This window comes from Cheilinus undulatus, linkage group 1 (genome assembly GCF_018320785.1).
Source record: "Cheilinus undulatus linkage group 1, ASM1832078v1, whole genome shotgun sequence".
Lineage (NCBI taxonomy): Eukaryota > Metazoa > Chordata > Actinopteri > Labriformes > Labridae > Cheilinus > Cheilinus undulatus.
The window spans coordinates 52,676,790-52,700,310 of record NC_054865.1 but is presented as its reverse complement, the minus strand read 5'-3'; the positions used below and the strand labels follow the sequence as shown (position 1 = coordinate 52,700,310).

General features: G+C 38.8%; 1 protein-coding gene across 1 annotated transcript in view; it reads left to right on the top strand.

The window, feature by feature from the left end:
* uacab (uveal autoantigen with coiled-coil domains and ankyrin repeats b) overlaps positions 1–23,521 on the top strand; it is an 83,732-nt gene that overhangs the window by 51,462 nt on the left and 8,749 nt on the right. Inside the window, exons 3-15 of the mRNA XM_041784131.1 lie at positions 4,910–4,998; positions 6,714–6,778; positions 8,792–8,849; positions 11,830–11,900; positions 12,195–12,301; positions 14,581–14,762; positions 16,656–16,693; positions 17,140–17,196; positions 17,429–17,536; positions 18,016–18,048; positions 22,212–22,304; positions 23,325–23,355; positions 23,463–23,512. Coding sequence (XP_041640065.1) covers positions 4,910–4,998; positions 6,714–6,778; positions 8,792–8,849; positions 11,830–11,900; positions 12,195–12,301; positions 14,581–14,762; positions 16,656–16,693; positions 17,140–17,196; positions 17,429–17,536; positions 18,016–18,048; positions 22,212–22,304; positions 23,325–23,355; positions 23,463–23,512 — 982 coding nt within the window. The remainder of the gene's footprint in view (positions 1–4,909; positions 4,999–6,713; positions 6,779–8,791; positions 8,850–11,829; positions 11,901–12,194; positions 12,302–14,580; positions 14,763–16,655; positions 16,694–17,139; positions 17,197–17,428; positions 17,537–18,015; positions 18,049–22,211; positions 22,305–23,324; positions 23,356–23,462; positions 23,513–23,521) is intronic.

Sequence of the window (23,521 nt, the reverse complement as noted above, 5' to 3'; positions counted from 1 at the left end):
ATGGCAATTTGTTTTGCAGCCAGCATTCAAACATACAGCCAGAACAATAAGTACAGCATAAAAAACACAATAAATAGAAGCTCAAGAGACAGTGTGTAATACAGCAGTAAACATACATAGAAATGGATAACACCGGCACGCAGTTAATCACTTAAAAAGCCAATGGCAACAGGGACAAATGAGCTTTTTAGCCTTTTTTGTCCTGCATGCTGGCAGGCTGAATTTGTGACCGGATGATAGCAGCTTAAAGTCAGAAAATAAAGAATGTCTGTGATAAGCCAAGATCGACTGGGCCTTTTTTTTAGGGTCCTAATTTTGTACAACTGGGTTAGGTCATTAGGGTCGAACATGAAATGTTGCCACAGATTCTTAAAATTTCCTGTATTCTGTTGCAATTTTTATTACTGAGGTACCAATGATGAAAGAAAAAGTTAAACAATTGACAAGAATAAGAGTAAAACATTTTATAAAAGTGTTGTCAATATTAAAATTCCCCAGCTTCTTTAGAAAGTACAATATATCATCATTGTTATTGTATTTGGGTAAATCATCGTATCCCATGGGTGCATCTGCTAGCTTTATCATTAATAAGAGTTGCACAAGAAATTACAATTTTCCTGCAATCTGAATATGACCTTTGCACAAAGTCAGAATTAACAGCGATTACTTAGTCATTTTTATGCAATTAAGTAATGCTTTCTCACAGCATGTGTGCCTTTCATGTGCTCTCACACCATTTTCATACAGTAGAATGAACCCCAGGCTAGGTAGCACCTCAGAGGAGGTGTTGTAATTTAGCGGGAAAAAAATGCTTGATGTATTTTAGAATTATTAGCAAAAAAAAAACAGCTATAGCTAAAGATAACATGGATTCTGTTTTTTTAAACCATTATCTTTTATTGATTTTTTTCAGAGTTAAACAAAAGTGAAGTGCTAAAGAATACATTTTTTTTGCACCACTTATTCCATTCAGGGCTGTGGGGTCCTAGAGCCTATCCCAGCTGTCATTGGGTGACAGGCAGGGTACACCTGGGATTGGTCACCAGTCAATCACAGGGTTGACATTTAGAGACAGACAACCAGGCACTCACACCTTCGGCCAATTTAGAGTCACCAATTAACCCAACCACCATGTCTTTGGTGGTTCGAGGAAGCTGGAGTACCCAGAGAGAACCCACACATGCACAGCGAAAATAGGCAAACTGTGCAGAAAGGCCCTGGCCAGGAAGCAAACCAGGAACCTTTTTGTGAGGCAACGGTGCTAATCCCTGCAGCCCGTGCAAAACGATCATCAAAAAAATGACTAGACATGAATTTCCATCTTTACAGATGGATGTGAATTATCTGCTATGTGATTCATGTATGTGAAGAAGTCTCTCTGGCATGTCAGGTTATCTATATTCTTCAATGTTAGTTCCTTCATCACATTAAAAGAGATATTTCAGTATTTTTGATTTCAGTGAGGATTGCCTCCTTAAGAAGTACTCAAAAAGCTAGGCTATACTGCATAACAGATGGGTACAGTTTCCCCCCCACAATTTGGGGAGATTTTGGTACAAATGGGGCACAAGATGGCATTGGCTCAAACGTAAGCACTGTCAAAAAAAAATTTCAAGCATTTTATTTATTATTCTCTGGGAATAAATTTATTTATTTATTCCCAGAGAGCCTCTGTGTTTTCAACAGAGGTTTTCTGGGTAAGAAAAAAAATGCTTCAAAAGTTTTCAGTATTGTGGACATTGAGCCAACATTGTTTTGTGGCCCATTTTACCAAATACTTCCATGGAGAAACTGTACCCATCTGTTATACTGTATAGCCTAGCTTCCTGGCTGGTACAACCAGTGAGACCTTCTTAAAGAGTAATGCTCATTGAAATCACTGGAGGCTAATGCCACTTTTACTGCTAGGTAACTCATACAGCTCAGCTGAAAAATACTGAAATATCCTTTTAATACTACTAACACAATTATGAAAAATAGTGTTTTGCATCGCTTTTTGTTCTCATGCAGCATGGGTCTAGTACAGGAATAATCAACTAAAATTCAAAGAGGTCCAGTCAGAGAAAATGTATTAAACCAAAGGTCCGGAACATCATAATGTCTAACTTGAGTTAGTGTGATATGTGGATCTGGGTGCGATTTCAGGGACTTGTTGCATTAAGAAAATATGAAAATTAGTTTTCCTTTAGTGCTGTTAATTTTATTTGAAACACAAGTTTTTTTTTAAACAAAGCAACACATAGCAGAAGTAAAAGTGGAGAGTACAATGTGATTGTCATTTTAAAGCTAATCTACAAAATGTATTACTCCATAAATTCTTAAAATAATATAGAAAATTCTTTCTTTCTTTCTTTTCTTTCTTTCTTTTCTTTTCTTCCTTTCTTCCTTCCTTCTTTCCTTCCTCTTCTCTTCTCTTTTTGTCTTCCTCTCGTCTGTCCCTTGTATGAATGCAGCGGTTCAATGTTTACCGCCTGGAATGCAGACAGTTCATTGACCAAGTAGCATCACGTGAGATGGCTTAACTGGCATGCAGTTAGTCTGTGCATTTCCTGATCTGCAAAACTAGTACTGTAAAACCTAGAATAGCTGCGCTTGTTAAAATAGAAGCGCCCCATCAAATTTAAAGTTCCCTTTTGATCTAATGATTGTAAGTCAGGGACCAGGTCTGTATCGGATGGCGTCTGGGTCAAGACCCTGACCGCTGTCCGCCAGTCAGTGACCCCTGGTCTAGTATAAATATAGACTTAAATTCTGAAATAATAAAATTATGATTGTTATTTTATTTTCCACTTTCAAAGATGCACAGTGTTGTATGTAGTTGAGCTGACAGCATAAACACTGTGGTTTACTCTTGCCTGTTCACCCTCTAAAGATAGCAACTTATCCTGTAGGCTGTCAACCTGAAGGTCACCCAAGGAGCAGGTGTGAAGATGAAATGTCATAGCTAGATGTGCACCCTTAAAACCAAACCCATTTGTCATCCAGAGCTCATGTCTAGCTATTTCACTGTGATTTCTGCCAGGGTATACAGTTTATCTTCATGGTGCATTTTTGTGTAGTCCACATCTGACTTTTCTGTATGTTTTTTTAGTTTCTCAGTTATTGCAAGCAGACTTTGCTGATCTGATCTGAGATGATAACAGATTATGGAAGACATTTTTGTGACTTTCACCCCCTTTAGATTATGTTTATTTGTGGTTTAAGTTGTTAATACATGGGATTGGCCTGGAACATCTTGGTATCTGTTTGTGCCACCCACAGTGTTAAAGTCACTTGGGAAATCCGCTACCCGAGTTCAAGTTTGCATGTATATATTTTTGACTCTGAAGCATTCCTTCAGTCACCCTCTGGAAAGTTCTGTGGCTCATGAACTTGTAGAGTCACGTCTCCTCTGTCCTCCTCATTTGGACGGCTGTGGTCTGCTTCCTGTCTCCTGTTTGCCCGGAGAGGTCAGGACCCTCCTCTGCTCCCCAGAGAAGCAGCATCTCCCGGCCATCAACACGGCTTTTAATACCCGCGCCAGTGTTGAGGTGACAGCCTCGCTGTCTCCTTGGCAGATACCTCAGGGTTAGTGTATAAACGGGTCCAAGCAGCTTGATGGGTGACAGGCGGAGATTGGTTTACACACAAGTGCTTTGCAGGCTTTGACGGCCTGTGGCGGCAGTGCTGCTGTGGGTTAAATCAGAGAAGGGGAGCGGGAATGTCTCCAGACTGAAGTGATGATTAAAGACTGGTTGGCAAACGTGCACCGGAAACTGCTCCATCGAGTTGAGAGGTAAGAAGAGGAAAGTGCAACCCTTCTGCAGTCTTATCAACTGCAAATACTCTGTCAAGTTTTCATTGGCAAAACTTTTAAAAGCATTTACTCTATGTTAGAAGTTTTGCTGGAAGATATCAACTAATGTTTCAGTGTATAGTGAAAGAGTATTGAGGTCACTGACAAGGATGTCATTGTGTGTTATCATTTCGGTCATATAATGTTATGAAAGCTACAAAACTGAAAACAGATAAAATGCTTATAATGAAAGTTGTCCTTGTGGTACAATAAGGTCGTAAGCTTGGACTTGTTCACTTCAGCATTATGCTTCTTCAGTTTGAATCAGAGTAGAGGTTGTGCCCTCATGTCCAAATTAGAATGCTAATGAGAGATCACGGCTACAGGTTGCCAAAATGAGTTTCTTCAGCAGGGTGTCTGGGCTCTCCCTTAGAGATAGGGTGAGAAGCTCGGCCATCCGGGAGGGACTCGGAGTAGAGCCACTGCTCCTCCGTGTCAAGAGGAGCCAAATGAAGTGGTTCGGGCATCTGGTCCGGATGCCTCCTGGACGCCTCCCTGGTGAGGTGTCCCGGGCAAGTCCCACCGGGAGGAGGCCCCAGGGAAGACCCAGGACACGCTGGAGAGACTACATCTCTCGGCTGGCCTGGGAACACCTTGGGTTCCCCCAGGAAGAGCTGGACGAAGTGGGCGGGGAGAGCGGAGTCTGGGCTTCCCTACTTAGGCTGCTGTCCCCGCGACCTGACCTCAGATAAGCGGAAGAAGATGGATGGATGGATGGATGGATGGATGGATGGATGGATGGATGGATGGATAATGACAGAAATAAAGTAAAAAAAAAAAAAAAGCAGTACTGTTTAGTTCATGCAACATCCTTTTTTTATTCAAGAGAAAATACTCAAATATACAAAAAAAAACTTTTACAATGAGAACACATTGTTTGTGTGGCTCTTGGTTGCCATGGAGACATTGCTTACCCTGAGGTTCCTTAAGTTTCCTCTTCACCTCCTCTTCTTTTATACTCTACCGCTTTTGCACCCTCTCACTTCGCCGCAGAGTGATATTCAGGCTTTCAGTTTCATGCCCATCTGTTTTCTCTCCTGACATTTCTCCATCTCTCCTCTTCTTGTTTTCCAGCTTTCATCTGGCGGCTACTCGAGGGCACCTGGATTGTCTCAATCTCATCTTGGGACACAATGTTGACATCACTGCGACTGACGCCACTGGTGAGTTTATGTTCGATGAAAGTGGGATGCTGGAGCTACTCATTATTTCAGTCAGAGTATATTTTATATTACAGCATTCCTTTAAAAGAAAATCACCTGTGCCAGCACAGGCATTTGATAGTTTATACTGCATTAAAAAAGCAGGACAGAAAATGAACAACACATTGCATACAGTTTTTTTAAAATAAAAGTATGAATTATTATTTAAAATAAAAAAATTAAAGAGAGGAGAGCAGTGGATGAGGTATGGGAGGTTATACAGTAACACCGTATCCGGCAGTATTAAAAAATATTCACAGTATTGCTTCAATCACAATCATGAATACATGCGGTGTAATGAGAGCATATTTATAATAAATCCCTTAAGAATATGTGTCTGTATCCACCAGTAGCACCTCTGCCTGTATGTTAAGATGCTTTAAAGTAATAAATGAAATCCTGTAAACAACGGGCACTCAGTGCTGGCCCCATGGTATAGTCTTCTCTAAAGTCAAACTGTTAAATGTGCAGCACTGGTTGTAATATGTGAGTTTAACAACAGGTTAATTCTTCTTTGTGTGTGGGGATCAGTGATGAGAAATGATGAAGTTTAGGCTATTAATGACCACTAGTGCTGTAGCAGTAAGGTCAAGCACAGTGAAACTATCAAACATTTAAACTGATCTGTACCTCTTTTTATGTGAAATTTAGATGAAGTTAATCATTGCTCGTTGATTATTTTAGGCTTTAAAGTAGTTGTAACTTTTCATAAGCCTACCATGAGCTGAAATGCACTCACCAAGCTGCACAATACAGAAATTAATGATAATCAAGGCCATTATGCAGAGAGAGAGAGAGAGAGAAATACTTACCCGAAGGGTGTTAAAACACGGCTTTAACTATTTATCATCTCCAGCAGCCCTGTTATCAACATTGTTGTTTTTTTAGACATGAAACATTCTAATAAAGGATTAAATGAAGCATCTGCAGCCATGATTACTGTTTTTGCACATGCATGCTGGCAATAATGTAGGTTGATGTAGGTATAATGTAGGTTTTAAACACCTGGCAGTAATAACGTATGCCCCGGTAAAGTTAGGATAGTTTTAGAATCAGAAACAAGGATGAGATGGGGGATGGTCATGAATGTGTGCTCCTACTGGAGCATCATTTCACCTTCCTTTCTTGGAAGGTGACAATGACAATGTTTTTTCTTGACTTGTGAAAAGTATCATTGTGTGGTCTGTCATGCTTGATTATGTTTTAAAATGTAAATGTAAATTTGATATGTCTGTATGCTTTTTTATATATATATATATATATATATATATATATATATATATATATTTTATCATTGGCAGCAGGCTTCTTCCATATGCAGCTCACTTGCTGACAAGTGAGATAAATCAAACTGCAAGTTAAGTTTTGAGCAGCGAACTAACCCTAACCCTGTTACTGAAGATGGGCAAAAGAGCAGATAGAAAGGCAGGAGAAAGCTGCGTGTGGTATGGTGCAAGGGGTGTGCATCTGTGTGCAGAGATAATGTAACTTTAGGGATCCAAAGTGAGCACATAGAATAAGACAGAAAACAGGAAGCCACAGGTACAGTGTAATTCTCTTGGAAATGGTGTTCAATATAGCATAATACTCCTGTAAATTTTAGCTCTGGAAAATACATCTATGCACATTATTGCCTGTGAATGCACTCTTTCCAATTGCTGCATTTATCCCCGCAGGTAAAAATGCCCTCCATCTGGCTTCCAGAAATGGACATTCGCTGTGTGTGCAGAAACTCTTGCAGGTAAAAAGCAGATATTCTATCTTTGTAGCTCTCACACTGTCTGATGTCAGCTGTGATAAAATGAGGCATTTTTAAAGTGAATTCACTTTCTGTAGTTTGAGTTTTTTGCTGCGTTTCTGTTGTTGCTCCTGTTTTGTTTCCTCACTCTGCTGAAAAGGTCTCAGATGGTAGCTTCTAGTCACCAGTCTGTGGGAGCAGTTTCCCTTTCAGCTCCTTTAAATAATTATTTCAAAACAGCTCTGGCAGCTGAGCCTGCTTTGTATCGGGCAACAGTAGGCCCTGTTGAGTCACCATGACCTACTGGAGGATTTATTGTTTACAATGAGGGGGCTATCTCTGCAATATTGTTGTCTCATAGTGAGAAGCCCTTCCCCCCATCTATGGCATGGCAGTGATCTAACAGAGGTCACGGCTGTTGGCAGGAGGGTTGTCAGCGGTGTTGACAAGCCGTTCCTCCTGCCAACCTGCCACCAATTCTGGGTTCCGTCATCACGCCAGACATAGCAACTGGACGCCAAACCCCCCTCCCCACCACCACCTCCACTATCCCCCTCTGTCAGGTATAGGATATCCCCCCTTCAGGCTCCAAAGTCAGCTCCCGTTGCCACTCTTTTTACCCCTCCCCCTCTTGGCTTTGTCATTTGAGCATGCTGCTAAATTTTGGCTCTTGTTGCTGGAGAGAGTTGGGTTTTTATAGTGGGGGGAAGGGGGGAAAGAGCTCACTGGCAAACTTACCCAGCAACACCAAACCCTGTTTGCATTGAGTCCTCAAAGCTTTCATAGCAGCCCCTCATCACGACAGTGCCACAGTCACCAGCTGACTGACTGTGTAGAGATGTCACCAACATATCAGCACGGCTCCACTTAGCCTAATACGACCTGTATGCTCTCACAGCTCAAAATCGATTCTCTGTCATGGGCAGTAAATTATCATGATTAGTTAATAATTTTAAATCCTTATTGGAAACCAACTACAATCGAGTTAAGACAGGCAACATTTTAAGTTATGCTTTTTTTAATCAATTCAAGGAAATAGCAAAGTCTAGAGGTATAATTTTTCAAGTTATTAATACATCCATCCATACACTGGTCCACACATCTGTCTGCACCGTCTTCCAAAAATGACACCTAAAGAATGGCACGTCCTAACTTTTGTCAGCAACAAAATCAGTTTGATTAGATTAATGTCTGTTGTAGTACAATAACAGCACACGAGTAATGCAGCACAGTGCAGCCTGATTAGGGCTGAGCCATATACAAAAAAAGTTTAATTGGGATTTTTTTTCCTTGATATTGTGATTGCAATTTAATATGCAATTATTATAAGATTACTCAACTGATACATTTTTCAACAAATTCAAGCAATAAATCAAATCATATTATAATATACATTCAGTCAGGAAGACTCATCATACATTTTACCATTTCATTGCAAAATTAATATACAGTTTTACTTAGCAGAGAAGGCTCTTCTCTAAAGATGCTCCCTGGGTTAGTCAAGCAGCATGCTTTTTGCCTTTCCAAGGAGTACATAGCTAGAAACCCCCATATGGATGAACACAGAAATGACAGTGTGTATTGAAAAAAATGAAATTATTTCAGAAGCAATTAATCCATAGTAGCATGAATCTGAATATGAGGATGCAACAAGCTTTAAGCAATAAAGAAGGCGGCTGTGGTGGGGGAGGTAAAGCTTGTAAAGCTGCTGCAAAAAATGAATGTGTTAAACTGCTATTTTGACATATTTCAAGTTTAAGAAATATTGCAACTTCTGTGATTTGTAACTTGCAGCAGGCCATATTGTGATTTAATCTAATTTGCGATTAATTGCCCAGCCCTAAACCTGATGCAGCAGGACAATACATCTTTGCCCTCCCTCCCCTTTACTATCTTGATGATGATTCTTAGTCCCTGTCACCCACCCTACCACAGGGATCTGAGGATATTTTACTTGTAGTGAAATGCTTATCATCAGCTGAATATGCCATATCAACCTGATGTGATGTTTTACAGCACAACTGTCCAGTTGGAAACGTGGACCTACAAGGACGAACAGCTCTGCATGATGCTGGTAAGACGTGACTCTACTCCACTGTATCCCTGAACACAGGTGCAATGATCAATGTCACATGTTTCATGCCTTGCACATGTGACACAAACCCTTGATGCAGCAGCCACACAAAAGCTAATGTATCAGCAGAGGCAGAAAGGTCAGCCGTTCTGGTGGAGAAATTACTGTGGGACACTTAAATGATAAGGCTTGACAGAACAAAACGTTTGTGAGATTGCTCTTTATTAATTTTTTTCCTTCAGTTCTTAGCAGTGTTTCAGCCTCACATGTTGGCAGAAAGACTACAGCACATCCATACCATTGACTGGGTCTGAAAAGCAGATTTTTTTACTGAGAGAGCGCAGTGGAGAAGAGCTAATTGTGCTTTATCTGTTTCTTTTTTCTTCCTTTTATATATATATATATGTATGTATGTATGTATGTATGTATATGTATATGTATATGTATGTATGTATGTATGTATATGTATGTATGTATGTATGTATGTATGTATATGTATATGTATATGTGTATCTTCTCTGCTTTTATTCTCTTTATACACCAATGATGAATGCTGAAGCAAGTGGCAGGGGGGCTGTTGCCCAGATCACAGCCCAGTTTTAACTGAGTTTATGCTCTGGTGAAAGACATGCTTTTTAGACACCAGTGTATCCAGAATTTAAGAGTTGGTGGTAGATTTCAGGAGTCTCACCACCATTACTCATTATAGTGATAACTGTACAAACTTTAAAAAGTGCAAAGTTGTACGGATACCTTTGGTCAGCTGTACGTCACAGTCTGAGTTCTGAGCCTCAGGTAGATGGTGTTTGCAGGAAAGTACAATTGAAGAATGTAATTTATCATAAGCTGCATTATCGTTATTGGCACAGCTATATGTGTGTCCCCTCTCTCCTTCTGTCATTGTTAAAATTGTGCCTAAAGATGATCCAAAATTAAGTTTAAAGATTCAGGGTTTGTACTCAATGAAAACTTGTCTTTTAAGAAGCACATTCAGTATGTTGCTAAAAACCGAAGGTTTTGTCAGGATTTTACTACAGAAACAAGTCCTGTTTCTCCTTCTGTGTCAAAAAGAGACTAGTAGAGTCCAGTTTTTACCTGTCCTTGATCATGTTTTGTACATGAATGCTCAGAGCCTTCAAATGTTGAATACTGTGTATCAATGAGCTCTAAGATTCTGTAGACTGAATACTCAGTCTTGTACTTTATATTCTAAAGTCAGCTGGACTTCTTTGAGTACAAGTCATGGTAGACATCAGTACATCTTCAGTTAAAAGCCATCCTGGGCATGTTTCCAGACTACCTTTCCTCTCTCTTAATCTTAAAGGATGGATTTCACTGGCATTCATTTGACTTTGTGCGTTTTTTTGTTCCCAAAGTCTGAACCCAGTTGGGAAAGAAGACTTTTAGGTTTTCTGCCCCTCTGTCTTGGAGCAATCTGTCTGCAGATTTTAAACTGCAAAGCCTGGTGTCTCTGAAGGTTTTTAAATCTTTAGAAAATCTTGTATGGACGTTTATTAGATTGTAGTTTGCAGCCAGGACATACTTCCTGGATACTGCAGTCTAATTGGAGCTGAAGCAGCCAGTCAGAGTTTTACGCTCCCTCTCAAGTTCTCTGATTGGTTGACTTTGTGCCACATTTGTAACACTGTGCACAACTTGAGCGAGTGCACTGGGCAAGTTGAGCATGGACATAATGAGCGGAGTTTGAGAGAGGGAGAGACTGTTTGAGATAGTGAGCTGCAGTCTGCCAGTGCACAGAGGAAGAGATTGTGAGAGGGTGTGGAATGAAACTGAGTACAGAATAAATTCTTGTTTGCTCAACCTGAAGTTTTTCTTTGCTCAAGTTTAATTTTTCCTCAAAATATGGTTTATGTGCTCGCACACATTATATTTTCTGTGCTCAAAGTTTCCGATTGCTGGCTTAGAATTGAGACACAAATATAACTCCATACTCTTGAAACCAAATTTTCTGAATGCCATTATTTTTATTCATGAATGCATAATAGTTAAAACCTTTTGTTACTGTATAAGTTTGTTGGTTGAAACAGTGAATTGCTTCCATTCTTCGTCAGGTCTCTTTTCAAAAAAGAGATCCCTGATCTTAATGGGACTAACCTGGCTAAGTAATGTTAAATAGAACAACAAAATAAATTTGCTCTGCCACATAAAGCCACTGGTTGCTTAAGGAGGTACACCTTGCCTCAGTGTTTAAAAATCACATGCTGGCTTAGGAAGCCAGAGGCTTTTGGAGAGGGGACTTCTGTATGTTGCCCACTCAGGGATCTGTGCACTATTGTTTTTTTGTTAAGTTAGTCCTTAGTTGATGTTTGTAATATTATTTAGTTTTTTTGTCTATTGAGTCACGTTGTGGTAAGTTGTTCTGTCCTTGGTGTTTTTTTTTTAAATGTTCTGTTCTTGTTTTCTTGAATCTCTTCTTTCATCCTCACTTTTTATCAGTCACTGAATTTGAAAATAGAAGTGGTTGCTGGGAATCATCAAAACATGCTGCAAAATTGCAGGGACTACCTTGAGTGGCTTGACTCGTGTTTTGAATACAGAACTCTTACTGAATCATCTGCTCTTTTAAGGGCTTGTGTAGCTTCCATCCAATCTGTCCTCTGGTAGATCCTATGAACATGCAGGACAAACAACTTCTTTGTCTTGACTGCCATCAGCTTTGTGAATCACTCAATGTGATATTTATTTATAGTCATGTATATTTACCAGCCTTTAATAATTTTAGTGGGTTTTCCAGTGTACTCTCTGTTATATGTTTTTTTTTTTTTTTTAAATGTGTTTATGATGGTTTGTGTGGTACTGCTGGCAATGTGCAACAGTGGCAACAGTGCTAAAAGAGTACTTGATCTGTATTTTACAGTACTATTTTCACTGATGAAGCCATGCTCAGCTGCTGTAGTTGTGTTCTTCTGCAGTAAAATAGGATTTCTTGATTGCAGTTCTGTTCTTTCTCTCTTCACAGTTATGGCTGGCTGCTCCTCCAGTGTGAAACTTCTCTGTGACAGCGGGGCTTCTGTGAACGGCAGTGATTTTGTATGAATAACCCAATCACTTCGACTTTCCATTTTCCTCATGCTTGGTTATTATTGTAAAAAATGATATGGTCTGTAGGCTCCTGATAAAGGCATTTACCATGTCAGCAGCTGCCATGAAGTACATGTATGATAAGTTTCAGCCACATAAAAAAGTAGTCACTGGAATGCTACAAGGCCTTTTTGCTCAGACAAAATTAGTGCAATGCTTAAGGTTCTTTTATAACTGTGTGCTTGTGGATGGATGTACCTATGTTCCTTTTTCGATCTGTATGTCTTCATTATTTTTCTCCAGGATGGCAGGACACCACTGGTGCTGGCAACCCAGATGTGTCATCCACGGATCTGTCAGCTGCTGCTAGAGCGAGGGGCTGATATCACCACCAGGGACAAACAAAACAAGTAAGAAACACCATAGTGAAGTTTGTTCATAGTATGGTCAAGTAAAGTCATTTTCAGTAATGGAAAAATCTGTGTTATTTAAACACAGCTATGAGAGATGATGCCATCTGTGAACTTGAACAGTTCTTGTTTGCTTTAATTTGGTTGGGGTTTTTTTTTTCGTAACCTTGTGGTGTCTTCCTGACATCAATTTTATATCACAGAATATTTGAGAGGCCTCTGACTGTATACATCTTTAAATGCATGTATATTACACAAGTCAGTAAGCCAATGCAAAGTTGACTTCTGTTGGTGCACATGCCAGCAGCATCATTTACCATCATCCAGTGCTTTAAGCCATAGTGGTTGCAAGAGGAGCAATAGTAAGAGATAGAGGAAGAGGTTTTAAAAGAGAGAAATAGAGTGATGTAAACAGAGGAAGTAAGAAAGGGGCCTTGTTAGCTGTAAATGTGAAATTTATTCAGCAATGATAATGTTAGTATGCTCAATAATACAAAAAAAACTGGGAAGGAAAGAAGCATTTAAGTAATTGGCTGATTTTATAAGCTAATTCAAAAACAACTTCGCCATCTTATACTATTGGTAATAAACATTATTTCTCAGTTTTGAATATCCAAATGATAACAAATGTTGCAGTCAGGGTGCAGATGGCCTAGCAGAGGTCGCACCCTATGTATGCAGTCCGCCTGGGTTCAAGTCCAGCCTGTCCTGCATGTCTCTCCCCCACTCTCTCATCCCTGTTTCTGTTTTCCCTGTCCTCCTCTCTGAATAAAAAGCCCAAAAATGTATCTTTAAAAACAAAGTTGTGTCAGTTATTTAAACTCTTGCAATGTACTTTTAAAAAGTTGGAAAACAATGCTACAGAGAGCAGCTTTCATCAGTGAGCACTCTTGATTTACCAATCAAAAACTGAGACCTAAATTAGCATGAGCTTACAAATATGTCCACTGTACATGCATCTGTGTATGTCTGATGTTTGCAGCCAGGTTCTCTTTGAATATTCTTCAACTACTTTTTATCATATATAATTATTAATTAAAGATGTATTCAGTAAAAATAACTGATTTTGACTTTTTTTTTTTTTTTTACCATGCCTTCAGTGTCAGGAAGCCCTTACAACCCTTTAACAAAATCTTCATGTCAAAGAGAAATGTGGAGAAAAGCTTTTGGAATTGAGCAGTTTTGAAGTCTGCATATTTGTATACTAACAGCACATTTGCAAATCTTCCAAATAAAACTTTAAAGTTTCTGAGAAAAATTTGTAGCGATAGTAGGTTACTTCATTAGATTCCTGCCCATTCACATATATCTGATTAACCAATTATACGGTAGCAAGAAATTCATGTTTGTGGTCCAACAGACTTTCATGTTGCGTACGACTGATCAGACCAGGCATCTTTCTTTCCCAGTCCTCTTTTGTCTTATTTTGGTGAGCCTGTATGAACTGCAGCCTCAGTTTCCTGTTCTTAGCTAACAGGAGTGGCACGTGCAGTGATCCCCTGCAGTTGTATCTGCTTCAAAGTTGGACGTGTTCTGCATTCAGAGATGCTCTTCTGCCTACATCTTTTGTAAAAAGTGGTGATCGGAGTTATTGTTGCCTTTCTATCAGCTAGAACCAGTCTCATCACTGTAGTCTTATCTCTGCCATCAGTAAGGCATTTTGTCCCAGAGAACTGCAGCACACTGGACATTTTCTCTTTTTAAGACCATTCTAAGTAAACTGTAGAGATGTATGAACATCTCAATCCCCTTTTTTCTCCATTCTGATGCTCATTTGGAACTCCACCAGATTGTCTTGGCCATGTCTACACGCCTAGATGCATTAGTTGCTGCCAAGTGATTGGCTGATTAGAGATTTGTGTAAATGAGCAGTTGAATAGGCATTCCCAGTAAGTGGCCTGTGCATGAACAAAGCCGAAATTCTGTTTACTGTAAACACTGCAAATACAAAGAACTGAGAAGGTCTAATATTTCCATTTAAATGTATATACATTGACCTTTTTGGCTTGTCTCCTTGATAATGAGTTCTCAGCAAAACACAAGCAATAATACTTCTTTAAAATGTTTTGAACAATGAGATGTGGTGGCAAAAACAGGACAAATGAATTAAGATCAGGTTCTATTGCACTAAATAATTTAGTAATATTAAAACAAAGCAAAAGTTTTTTCTTTTTTCTGCTCATGTTGATTGGAGGAACGTAGTATTTAGAGACATAACAGTTCTATAATGTTTTTGTGCTCCTGTTTGTTGCTTACTCCTCTTCTCTTCTGACCCACAGGACAGCACTGATTCTGGGCTGTGAGTTTGGCTGTAAGGATGCCGTGGAGGTGCTGCTGAAGAACGGCATCGACGTGAAAGCAGTCGACAGTTTGGGCCATGATGCATTTCACTACGCTCGCCTCAGCAAGAACCAGGAGCTTGTGGCACTGATCAAAAGTTACCTCGACAAAGCCACAAGAGGTGAGATTGAAAGACTTCAAATCACACACTTCCTAGTCAAGGCTTGTGCTTCCATAGCATGTGCTCAATCCCACAATGATGTATGTCTCCAGCACATGCTAGAGGGGTTACTCTGCTTTGCTCCATCAGAGATACACACTGAGTCTATTTTGATAGAGCCGCTGCCAGCACATGTCAGTCTGAACAAAGCAGGTTAGCCCAAGCAGAAAATCAGGCAAACCCACAGAGCATCCAGACATTTTCAAAATTAAAGTGAGAGGTACCAGGTACACACTGCCAGTCATTACTTCCATTATTCAATTTTTGTGTCAAAATGGGAAGCGAATTTCCTGCAAGTCAACCTCGGGCAAAGTAATGTGCTATTTGCATGTTGTTCTCTTTATTCCCATGTAACTTGTTAACTCTTGATCCAACTTCTCTGGGCTGCTCTTTGCTTTTGAAACAGTCCCAGTGGGTGAGGGTGCATGCTGTTAATTGGTGCAAAACCAGACAAAATGCTGCTGACACAGACTCTGTGGAAACTGCAAGTTACAGTTCTAAAACCCTTTGAAAGCTGACATTGTGAAAGGGATCCCACTTTCTGCTTGAAAAAGAGCAGAGGCTTTTACACAGCTGCAAAAAATAGTAAGAATCTAAAAATATTATAATTGAAAAGGAAATGTTATCTAATATTTATGCCAACTCTTCTATGCTAATGTGTTTCACAACAAAAAGAATCACTTCTTAAGATGAAAATCTTGTTACACCAGCAGATCCTCAACAATAGTGATAAGACACATACAAGGTATGCAGTGATGCATTGATTTAACATTGGTATCAGCCATTTTTATAAAGCACTTTGCAAATAATGTGGGCATGAACTGGTATCAGCTGCAGATGTTTATCTGTTGTGTTGCAAAGGGATGAGTTTCGAAATCTGATACCAACCTGGTACCGGTATCAACACATCTGATATCTACTTGACCAAATTACCAAATAATCCACCACCCAAAATTTAAAGTAAGAAAATCATTCTGGAATTCGTTTGCTTTATGTATTAATCTACACTGGCTTCCTTTTCTTGTCCCATATTTGACTGGCATTGTATAAAGATATTTCTGAGACTCATTTATGATACACAGACAGTTTTTAGTCTCCTGCTAACTTTTGACAAGTATTGATTAAGGTCCGGTATCAGAAAAAAAAGATATCCATCCCTAGTGTTGCATTGATTTAATGCTGACACCCCCAACGGTGGCTACAGAAAAAAAGAGTCATGATTTGGCAATAGCTGTGACTTGAAGGACAAACTCTTCATGTTTCTGTGGTCAAACGAGAGAAAATGAGAAAATGCTCAGTCACCTTTGGTTTTAGGCCTCGACTTTGGAACAGCTTGAGGCCCCCACCCGAGGATATAAAGCTTGGAGTAAGGCCCATACGTGCTATAAAAGCAACTTGTAAAATCTTCAAAACAATTCTAAAACTAACAGGGAGCCAGTGTAGGCAGGCTAAATTTGGAGTGATGTGATTCCATCTGTTAAAACCAATTAGAAGTGTTGCTGCTGCATTTTGGACAAGTCAGAGGCAAGAGAGGGATTTGTGGATGATACCGGTTAATAAGGAATTGCAGTAGTCCAGTCTGGAGAAGATGAAAGCATGGATGAGTTTTCTCAGATGTGTGACTTTTTTTTCCCAGACTGAGAGAGTAACAGAAAGCCCAAGTCTTCACTTAAATATCTCTTGACTTTATTTTTTTATTTCTGAAAGATTTTATTATCTCGCTTGCTGTTCTTGCTTCTAATCACTTTCTTTAGAAACTCATTTCTGGAGACAGACTAGTTGGTGTTAAATCTTAATAACAAAACATTGGGGTAAAATAAAGGTTAAAACTCTGTTTCTATGTCTTTATTACAGATAAAGAGGCTGCAAAGATGGAACAGTGGAAGCGACAGGTAATTCTTCAGCATTCAGGTCTCCTCTGTTCAAAAACACTTGTAATAAGGAGTAGCTTCACATATTTGAGGACCCTCATGTGGATGTAAAGCATGATGGGAAAAGCTACCCTATTGTTTCTAGAGCTGTTTTGTTAAAGATGGCAATGGTCAAGCCTTTGATGAACAGTCTTCTCCACTTCCCATCCACTTAGAAGCATTTGTTTAAATTATGTGCTAAAGATTGGGGCTTTTGTCCCATTGTTCCATATCATGCATATTTTTGTCAGAATTTTTGCTGAGTATGGCTTATTGATATCTCCAAAACCTGTAGCATACTAACTGCAGCTTAGATGTGCATGACTGCCATCTAGTGATTGAAAAGGGAAGTTTTCATTCGGTTTTATATAGCCTATGGTAATGTGTCTTTGAAGCAAGGCTGTTAAATGATCCTGTTTTATCTGCAGCATTCAGTGGAGAGAGCAGAGGCAGCTGAGGCTAGTAGAAGGGATCAGATCATACATGTAAGTGCTGTATGACTTAAGCCTCCCTTTAACTTTTATTACCTGGCTTCTTTAATTCATGCGAGCAGCATTTCTGAAGAAAATGCTTTAAGAATGAAAATAAGTCCCAATCAACAAATCTACAAAGTACAAACTAAAAATAATTGTCTCAGCATTCCAACTATATTTTCAGAATTTTTCTTTGTCGGTTTGCAGATTGTAATGTGTTATGTGTCCATGCATGTTTTTGCAGGACTTGGAGAGGCAGAATGAAACCATGCAGGAGACTCTGAGGAAGTACCACCAGGAACAGAGAGTCCTGTTAGATAAGGTCAACATGCTGCAACAGCAACTCACACAGGTAAACAAAACAACAACAGAGCAAGAGAAACTGAGCTCTGCAAAACAATGCAGGACTGTCAAACCCCTCTAGCCTTGCTTGCCCTTTACTGGCTCATTGCTGTCAGTGCATGTGGTGTTCTGTGGGTTGGTGGGTAGTTTCTTTGGGTCTTATTAGAGGTTTGAGTGGCACATATGAATATTAAAGTTGAGCTGAGTCACACTATCTCAGATTAATGGTCACAGTCTTGTATCAATTAGCATTACAAAGTAACACAACAAAAGTAATGCCTTTTAGAGAAGATGGAGGGAGAAGACTCAATGAAGTGCTCAAAAGGAGTATGGATAATTAACTTTGAAATTCTGCATTCAGAGCTAATAAAATATTTTAAACCATTAGCTGCCACAACCTATTACTCAACAAATACACTTAAGCAGAATTTCATTAATGATTTATTAGTCACATGACTGATTTTACAAACCCTTTCATTTCATCTACAGGAGAAGATAACCGTGGAAGACACCCAAAAAGAGGTACAAAATATTGAACATAGCTCCTTTTATCATGATTATCCTTCTTCAAAGACAAAAATCTTACACATAATGCACATCGTGATGATACAGCAGATGAAAGAGCAACTAGGACCAACTTGGCTGGGAGTCACTGCAGCTTACTCATTGGAGAAGAGTGGAAGGGAAAAGAAGAATCATCAACAGTCATTTAAAAGCCCAGAAAGACATGGACCAGGTCCCTATATTCAGGAATGGAGGTCAAATTTAAGATGCAGGAAATTTCAGAAATAAAGAGTTTTAAAAATAAAAATATCTTGAATGTTGTACAAAATTTAAGATGCAAGGAGCCTTTAAGCTGGTTTGGAAATACACTGAAGTTGCACACATGTCCCTTTAAAATCTACAAATAACCTAACCTGAAAACTCTGCAGTGGGGTTGGTGTCAGAGGAAGAGATTAACTGCACTCTGGAGGAATTACTTTTTTCCCCATTTTCTTCAGCAAAATGTTATATTATTATTATATTAGTAATGAATTTGCCAGTTTAAATTGAACATAAGGAGAGTTTTGGTTCAGAAAACCACTTGTATGCATGGGACAAGATCAGCAAAGGGGAAATGAGGATAATTTCTTAGCCCACAGGGGGGGCGCCAAAATTGACATGGCAAAAGATCTTCACAGGAGCTTTAATGCACAAAAAAAGTGAGTGAAATTAAAGCAAAAACCATAGGGCTGCATCTTCAAAGAACCCCGTTAGTAATGCTCCAGACTATTGCTGAACGATTTGGGAAAATAACCTAATTGCATTTTTTTTCCCCCAGTATTGCAATTGCGATTTGATTTGCGATTATTTCTTAAGTTCCTTATATGATGTTTTTTTTTTTTTTTTTTTTTCCAACAAACACAAGCAGTAGATCATTCTATATTATAACCAACACAATATTAGATAAAACTAGAGCTGAAAATTTTTGAAAAATATCTAATTGTGATGATTTTGCCTCGTATTGCAAATTGGATAGGAATTGATGTATTGAAGGGAGTTATAATTTTTATGTCATTCTCATATCTAATAAGAAAAATTTACAAAAAAGAAGGACTTTTAAGGCTATTCTAAAAAATTGCCTGTGGATGATTGCATGATCTGCAATGCATAACATCTCTGCTGCAAAAACATTTTAAACTGCTATGTGACACAAATTTCAGGTTAAAGGAAATTGCATCTTTTGCGATTAAAAAGTTGCAGCAGGCCATATTGCAATTCAATGTAATTTTGATTAATTGCCCAGCCCTACTTCAGACATGACATTATTACTGCTAATACACTTGTAGCAACTATAAATATCTCTGCTCTGAGGTTATCAATATCAGATTTAAACTGAAAATAATGATTATACGTGTGTGTAGTGCTACCATTTGTTTATTTTCTAAAATACTTAAATTGATATTAACTGAGAGCATAAAATGGTAAACTCAAGCCCAAAAAGCCACAACAGGTGGAGATACTGACCTTAATGTAACATTACTGAATAATACCACAATGTAGAGTCAAACTTTAGACTTCTAGAAGTTAACTCCTCTGTTCTCAGCAGCTGAACATAGAACAGATCTCATCATCACACATGGACATAAAGAAGTCAAGTCTCTGCTGAGAGCTCAGCAGTAAGGCACAGACACATCTAATGGTGTTTCACTGTTCTGATAGGAGTAAGGTGGACACATCTGCCTTGCTCAAGAGAAAAAGCAAGTAATTACTTAAAAATGTCTGCTATTATTTATCATATTTTTACTTTCAAACTAAAAAATGTAGTCCAAATATAAAATAAATGCTGACAGTAAGAAATGACTGTCATCAGTCTAGTAGATTTACTGGAATGATGTCAATAAACTCACATGTGAAGCCTCTTTTCAAAACTCATGAACACACAAAGTAAAAGAAGTCTCAGCAGAGAACTTTTAAGGTGTACTAAGAGGACTTAACCATCTCTTCATTCTTCAGATCATAGAAGAGCTACAGATTTAATCAAAAACCATTATTTTCTTCCTAAATAAAGGAGACCCACAGTCTAATAATGCTTTCAGCTTATACTATGATACTCTACAGAGCTCATTCACTAACCTCTGCTCTCCTGTCACACACCAGCCTCTGCTGCTCTGTCTCCTCCTCCTCATGATGCAGCTGTACATTCACCATGTATCAGACAATCTCCTATAGGGACTGCAGAGTCTTTGACAGTTTTGCAGCATCTTGATTGACTGTTATTTAAATTTGGCGTTTATTTACAGTTCCAGTCGATCATTTTAGTAATTTTCGTTTTTTTCCGAATACTTTCACTTTCAAGCAGGAGCTGCGTGGGGATGAGAGCGGACCTTTAGGAGACGTGATCGGACCAGTCAACAGTCAATAGCGCAGCTGTGGTGCCGGTTCATGGCACATATGATAGCCTAAATAAATGAATAAATCATACTGGCCCAAAAGTGTGTCAGCACACCGGGAAATGCTCGGTATGCCAGATAGCGAGTCCATCCCTGCAGTGTTGTCTGAGTGTCTCCATTGTAAACAAATCCACCATGGCAAGGGGGGAGGCTCTCTGCATTAGCGGTGTGCATGGCCAGCGAGTGGTGCGGACTGTATAAGACTAGGAGCTTCCTGTAACTCTGTTCATGTTGACAGTAGGGGAAAATAACTTCAGTCTTATCTGACATGATCTGAAAACTGAACCTGTCATTCAAAAGTCTCTGTCCTTTATCCATTTCTGCTCGCTTGTACCGCATCCCGACGGCGCAACTTCCTGGTCTGGCAAACTACGGGATGGGTCAAGGGTCACACAGAACGCGCATGCGTTAATCGTGCGACAAAAAAATTAGCAGCGTTAAAAGTAATTTGAGTTAACGCGATATTAATGCGTTAACTTTGACAGTCCTAATATTAACTTTTGATAGCAGTGTATCCCCTTATTCTATGTAGGTCCTGGGGTTGGGGTTAGCTTTTCTCGGATACAAGTATAAGGATCTTTAACACCTGCAAGCGTAATAGCTTCCCAGAACAAAATGTGAAAATGAAAAATGAAAGTAGTGGTCAATGTTTGTTGTAGCCTTTTTGCAACTGCCTGTGGGTTCAAGTCAGCTTAAGCTCAAGTCACATCAAGAAAACATAGTCATTGCAATTTTTTGTTCATCATGAAACAGGAAGTTTTTATACAGTCTTAGATTACTTTTTGCATGTAAACAAACCTCACAGTACAAGGCTGTGCTGGCTCATCAAAGATTAATGTCCATCCCTATTAAAGTTAGTGGTACTGTGAATTAAACATACAGGGTACAGCCTCCTGAGACTAAAAACAAATTATGATTGGATGAAGGGTTTTAAGATATTGTGAAACAATAAAGCTGGCTGGGGGAACAATATTTCTGTGCAATATTTCTAATTTCTACAGAGCACTGTTTTACACATTGGTATCTAGACACTATCAAAATCCATGACTCCACCAGTGTTTAAAACTCTTGAAAAAGTACTTCCTGTTTCATGGGGAACACAAAATTGCCACAGCTACATTTTTTTTTTGTGTGAGTTAAAGTTAAGCTGACTTAAATCCACTCTCTGCCAATGTAACAGTTAGTTTATGGATCAGTATTTGTTCTATATTTTTAGTTTATTTATTCATCAAGAAACAATGTGCAATGACATTGATCATTCATACAAAGTAAATGAAAACATGGTTGCCACAGATTTAGCAAGTCGCTAATTTCCATCAAAGGTTAAAAATCATAGGCACCTCTAAAATTAATTCCTGGTTTGCCACGTTATTAGTTGTATTGAAAATTGCCTTTGCTTGCAAACCCTCTTTCAAGTGTATATTTAGTTGTTTATTTTATCCTTTATTAGGACAGTTTCCTTAATCCCATTGAGACCGTTCAAAAGTTTTGGTATTTGAATGATATGCAGTTGTGACAGAAACACAGGCTACAGAACACTCAGTAATTTAATAGGTGACTGGTGTCAGCTTGTAAAGGACAGCTGTTAACAATGTGTATAATGTACTGTTTGATAACAATATAGTCTCCCCCCGTTACTGTGACAAATGCTGTAAAAATGCACACTCCTAATGTCAACGGATCAAAACCAGAGTGCCTGGTTACTCTCACTTTTTAAACTCATGCCTTTTTTTCCCCTGTGTGTCGACTCAGAAGGAGCAGTTGAAGGTTTTACTCAGTGCCAAAGAAAGAGAGGAAGGGGCTCGAGGCCTGGAGACTGTCAAAGTCCAGCTCCGGAGCACTTTGGTTAGTTAACCATTACTTATCTTTTGTATCTAGAGGCATTAAACCTCAAGGAAATCAGTCAAGTTTCTTCATTCCCTTCCAGATTTGACATGACTATTCAATGTTTGTGTATTTGTATGTACTAGTGCCTTTCAAGCTGTCGAATTTTTTAAGTAAAGTCTGAAGTCTAAAGATTAAGTCAATTATTTAAAGTGCTAGGTCAAGGTGTGATATTGTGATATGTGCTATTTTCTCTTGCACTGTAATTTAACAGACAGGGACACCAGCACATAATCAGTATGAATGTCCTCAGGCGTAATGAAGGCAATGTTTCATTACAGCTCTGCCGCTGAAATGTGCTGTGAAACGCCCATGTACTCCATCTTACAGTTTAATTGAAAACAGCAGATGAAATGCAGGCTATAACAACAGTCCGGCAAATACCACATCACACTTACAATGCTGCCACTGCATCCTAGTCACTTGATGATGAAGCTCTTGCATTTCTAATACCGTAGCTGATAAAATGTAGTGGTTATTTGTGGTCTTGTGCAACCATTTTTTTCTCATTTCCTATGTATGAATGATCAGTGACATTGCGCACTGTTCCTTGGTAAATGATCTGAACTAAACATCCTGTGCACATAATGTGTGCACATAATGTTCTGTTTTGAGAATCTGCTTTATAGAACTGTTAAGGATGTTTCTACAGTGCTGTAGTGCATTGCATTATCCGGAGAGCCTTTTCAGGCATTAATGGAAGGAAAAACATTGAACCATCCATCAGCACATCTCATCTAAAGCAGGGCTTACACATCAGACTTAATTACCCTAAGCTAGATGTACCTAATATTTAAAGAACAACTGTATCTGCTCTAAAACAAAATCTGCAATATATGATGGAAAATGTGCACTCTTGTTTTTACAATCACTTCTTTTAAGATATTATATTTATGCATATAATTTAGAATTGAATAGAAAATTTAAATGATCCTACTTCTACCATTAATGATGAGTATGTGCATCTATGTGTATTTACAGGGGGATTACTCCGGCCAGTCTGTAATCAAAGGTAATTTGCTTTTGTTTTCTGATATCATAAAAATTAGAAATAATGCTATTTCTAAGGTCTGAAGAAAAGTTATCATATCTCTGAATTTCTTTCATGTTTTCTTTCAGGTAAAGAAAATTCTTTCATCAAACAAGCTCACAGCCTGGACTCTGATCAGGTAGGTTTT